We start from the raw sequence: 4,307 nt of genomic DNA on the forward strand, positions 1-4,307 counted from the left end.
GACCTGCGTGAAGGCAGGTGTGTACGGAGCCCATGTAGCTTCTTCTACGAGCTCAAAGCTGTACACATCTTGCTATTTTGTGAGCACACAAATGTGAAGACTTCTTTTCGTCAAATTTTTAATGGACTCTGGCTTTACAACTTTGTCACCCACATTTTCCATTTGTTCTTGACCCTTTGCTTTTTCAAGTTGAAGCCTCTTTGAATCATCCCCGTGGAAGGCCAGAAAAATAAAGGAAGCAAGCTGGGATTGCAAGAGAAGTGAGTTTTAAAGGATATCTGTATGTAAAGGGTGTCTTCTAAATAAAATGCATGTTGCTTTTAAAAACTCATCTTGTGAAGTCAATTGATCACACCATGGAGGTGGGTTGCTCTTTATGGATGCATGGGTATGGTGCTGGTGATTGCACCCAGGACTCTGAACATGGCAGGCCAGTCCTCTGCAACAGCCACATCCCCAGCCAAGAGAGGAGGATCTTAAATTAGTATAACTCAGGCTGGAGAGATGGCTCAGACGTTAAGAGCACTGGCAGTACTTACAGAGGCCCTGAGTTCAATTCCCAGCAACCACATGGTGGCTCACAACCATCAACCATGAGATCTGGTGCCCTCTTCTGGCGTTCAGGCATACATGCAGACAAAACACTGTATACATAATAAATAGATAAAAATAAATAAATTAGTGTAATTCTAAGAGGAAGGCTGGAACAAGCTGACCTCAGATGGCTTAGCCACTAGACTTCTGTCACATTGGCCATGGAAGTCTTACAGTTGCCTCTCGCTATACTTTCTGAAGGAACAAACTCCTGTAGGCCCAATGACAACCAGCTTCCCGCACTTTGTCTGGAACTAAAAGAAAAAAAGAAATCCATTGTGCTGTCTCAAACGGCTGTGAAGATGGGGAGCCGATTATGAGGCGAGTATTCTGCAGTGCCTTCACATGTGTGGTCTTCGCTCACCACGTCTTGGCAAAGTGAGCACTAATCCTGTTTTCCAGATGCGAAAACCAAAGCTCAATAATGCTCCCAACTATTCAATAATGGAGTATACCTCAAACCAAGACTAATGTGATGTCACAGTTTATTTCTTTTAGTTTTTAAGATTGGAATATAATTATATCATTTCCCCTTACCTTTTCTCCCCCAAACCTTCCCATATACCCCTCCTGACTTTTTTCAAGTTCATGGCTTCTTTTTTTATTAATTGCTGTTGTACACACATACACACACACTCACATATACACACACCTAAATTAAACACAACCTTCTCAATATATAATTGTATATATTATATAATATATTAACCCTTTGCTTTTTCAATGTTACATTACGTACAAGTAACATATTATACATTATATATTATTATACTATATAATATATTACATATTGTACATACATACAAGTAACATCATACACTATATACCATACATTATATATTATTATAATATATGTTATATATACATACAAGTAACATTATACATTATATCAATATATAATATATGTATAATAATATATAATGTATAATGTTACCTGCACATATTATATATAATGTATGATGTTATTTGTATGTGTTATATGATATATATATTATCATATATAATGTATAATGTTACTTGTATGTATGTTTTCAGGGCTGACCATTGGTATTGGATATAAGCAGCTGGTGTCCTTTTCTGTGGACACCACTTTCTCCCACTGTTAGCATTCCTTAGTTGCCTGTAGTTCTTTGTATTGACTGAAGCCTCCTGGGCTTCCCCCTCCCTCGTCTATATGAGCATCTACTGTCATTCTGCAGCTCAGGTTTAGGTCATATGGACACTTTATAGATGTAGCTCCTGACATCCCGAGGAGACACGGTCTCATGGCAAACTCCTTCTGACAAATCTTGCTACCTCCTCTTCTGCAATGTTCCTTGAACCTTAGTTGTGGAGTGTCTTGCTTGGAGCTTCTTTATCCTTGATTGATTTCAAACTCACTCTGTAGCCAAGGATGACATTGGACTTTTTGATCCTCTTGCCTGTGCCTCCTGAGTGCTAAGACTATAGGTACGCACCACCACATCTCATTTGTGTGGTCCTGAAGATTGACCCTGGTGCCTTCCGCATGCAGGACAAGCCCTCTCCTGATCAAGGACAACCTCAGCTCCCAGGGCCACCCTCTTGACTTGGAGTTACTGGGGACTTTTACAAACCCTTCTTGATCCTGAAGTGGTACAGTACTGATGCTCGTATGGAATGCAGAACCACAGCTGGATACTGGACTGGAGGAGGAGCAAAAGATGCTGAGTGTGTTCAGAGAATCCGGAGGGGAGGAGAAGGAAGCGAGTTGCCTAACGGTACTGAGTGAGGGTTGAGAGCAGCTGGAGAAGTCTGCAAAGGCCCCAGATGAGCTGTTTCCTCCCACCACACACAGGAGGGTCGTGGGGAGGAACACTTTGACTTCTCACACGCAAGGGCCCCAGTGCAGCCCACAGACTCTTTAATAGCTTGAACTAAATGTACAGACTCCTTTCCCAGCCTTCTCCACCTGGGCATTACGTTCATTTCCCTGCAGTTTTGAACATGTCATTTGGTTTTAATTTGTGTAACTATGTGAATCTCATGGGTTTTGGATTAGGCAAGAAGCTTCCTTGCAATTAAGTCCATGATACACCTCAAAACTAAAAACAAAAAAGTCTTAAGCCAAAGGAGCACCGCCGCCTCTGCCGCCGCGACGGTCCGGGCCGTGGTCGCCCAGGGACTTTGAATATGTCGGGGATTGCCCTCAGCCGACTTGCCCAGGAAAGGAAAGCCTGGAGGAAGGACCACCCTTTTGGCTTTGTGGCTGTCCCAACAAAGAACCCTGATGGCACGATGAACCTGATGAATTGGGAGTGCGCTATCCCTGGAAAGAAGGGGACTCCATGGGAAGGAGGCTTGTTCAAACTGCGGATGCTTTTCAAAGATGACTATCCGTCCTCACCACCAAAATGTAAATTTGAGCCACCACTGTTTCACCCAAACGTGTATCCTTCTGGCACAGTGTGCCTGTCCATCCTGGAGGAAGACAAGGACTGGAGGCCAGCTATCACGATCAAACAGATCTTATTAGGAATACAAGAACTTCTTAATGAACCAAATATCCAAGACCCAGCTCAAGCAGAGGCCTACACAATTTACTGCCAAAACAGAGTGGAATATGAGAAAAGGGTTCGAGCACAAGCGAAGAAGTTTGCCCCCTCATAAGCAGCGGCCCTGTGGCTCCATGACGAGGAAGGGATTGGCTTGGCAAGAACTTGTTTACACCTTTTGCAGATCTAAGTCGCTGCGTACAGTTACTAGTCTCCTGGGAGGGTTGAGCGGGCGCCATTTTCCATTTCCGCCACTGGCATATACAGTCTCAATTCGCTGAATTGCCCCAGTTTTTCATACAGGGTCTCTTCCTTCAGTCTTTTGTATTTTTGATTGTTATGTAAAACTTGCTTTTATTTTAATATTGATGTCAGTATTTCAACTGCTGTAAAATGATAAACTTTTGTACTTGGTAAGCCCCTAGGAGCTAGTTTCTTCGTGCTCGGATGCAGACATGCTTCCCACTGTTCAGAGCTCTGGCCTCCAGCTGGCTGTATGACAGAACCACACTGTCCCTCCCTCCCCACTCTCAACCTCCTCAGAAACCTGGGCTGTTACTTATGAGCCTCAGATCCAAAGTTGGCCAGCGTCTCCATTCTGCACCACTTCCTTTGTGTTTATATGGCGTTTTGTCTGTGTTGCTGTTTAGAGTAAATAAACTGTTTATATATATATATATATATATATATATATATATATATATATATATATATAAAGTCTTAAGCCCACCTTATGCTGCCTAAAAAGAAAATTCTATGTATTTCCCCCCTCCATTTTATGATTTCTCTTTGAAAGAAGAAAGATAAAGACATTTTTCTTTTCTTTAAATTTCAATCTTAACTTTCTTTTGTGGTAGAAGGGAGAGACTTCTGCACACAGGATGGAATGGTAAAAGATGCATGGTTGCAAGGGACACGGGTGACTTATTTTGTGTGCTTATGACACAAACTGGTGAAGAGACTATTTCTTGTGTGTGATAAACTTTATAGAGAAATCATAAGTGTGTGTGTGTGTGTAGACAGAGCCTTTTAAGAGATCCCTTTCTGAAAGCCCTCCTTAATATCCATCCTGCCTCCCAGAGATTGCTGGCTACACACCACAGTGAGAACCTGAGCTCTCAGCTCCTGTACGCTGATGACTACCCGGTCTCCTGGAGGAGGGAAGGCAGAGAACTCTGCAGAAGAAAATAGCTTTTCCTT

At 42.5% G+C, this 4,307-nt stretch overlaps 1 protein-coding gene across 1 annotated transcript; it reads left to right on the forward strand.

Moving 5' to 3' along the window:
* Positions 1-2,723: 2,723 nt before the first annotated feature.
* LOC121455860 (SUMO-conjugating enzyme UBC9) lies at positions 2,724-3,470 on the forward strand. Its single transcript, XM_041663609.1, has one exon. The coding sequence runs from the start codon at positions 2,746-2,748 to the stop codon at positions 3,220-3,222; it is 477 nt and encodes a 158-aa protein (XP_041519543.1). The 5' UTR covers positions 2,724-2,745; the 3' UTR covers positions 3,223-3,470.
* The last annotated feature ends 837 nt before the right edge of the window (positions 3,471-4,307 follow it).

The sequence above is a fragment of the Microtus oregoni genome, unplaced genomic scaffold, assembly GCF_018167655.1.
Source record: "Microtus oregoni isolate MIOR12 unplaced genomic scaffold, Mior012 000014F_ref0000157, whole genome shotgun sequence".
Lineage (NCBI taxonomy): Eukaryota > Metazoa > Chordata > Mammalia > Rodentia > Cricetidae > Microtus > Microtus oregoni.

What these genes read in the sequence shown, in the direction of transcription:
- LOC121455860 (XM_041663609.1), top strand. Translation starts at nt 2,746, where the DNA reads ATGTCGGGGATTGCCCTCAGCCGACTTGCCCAGGAAAGGAAAGCCTGG.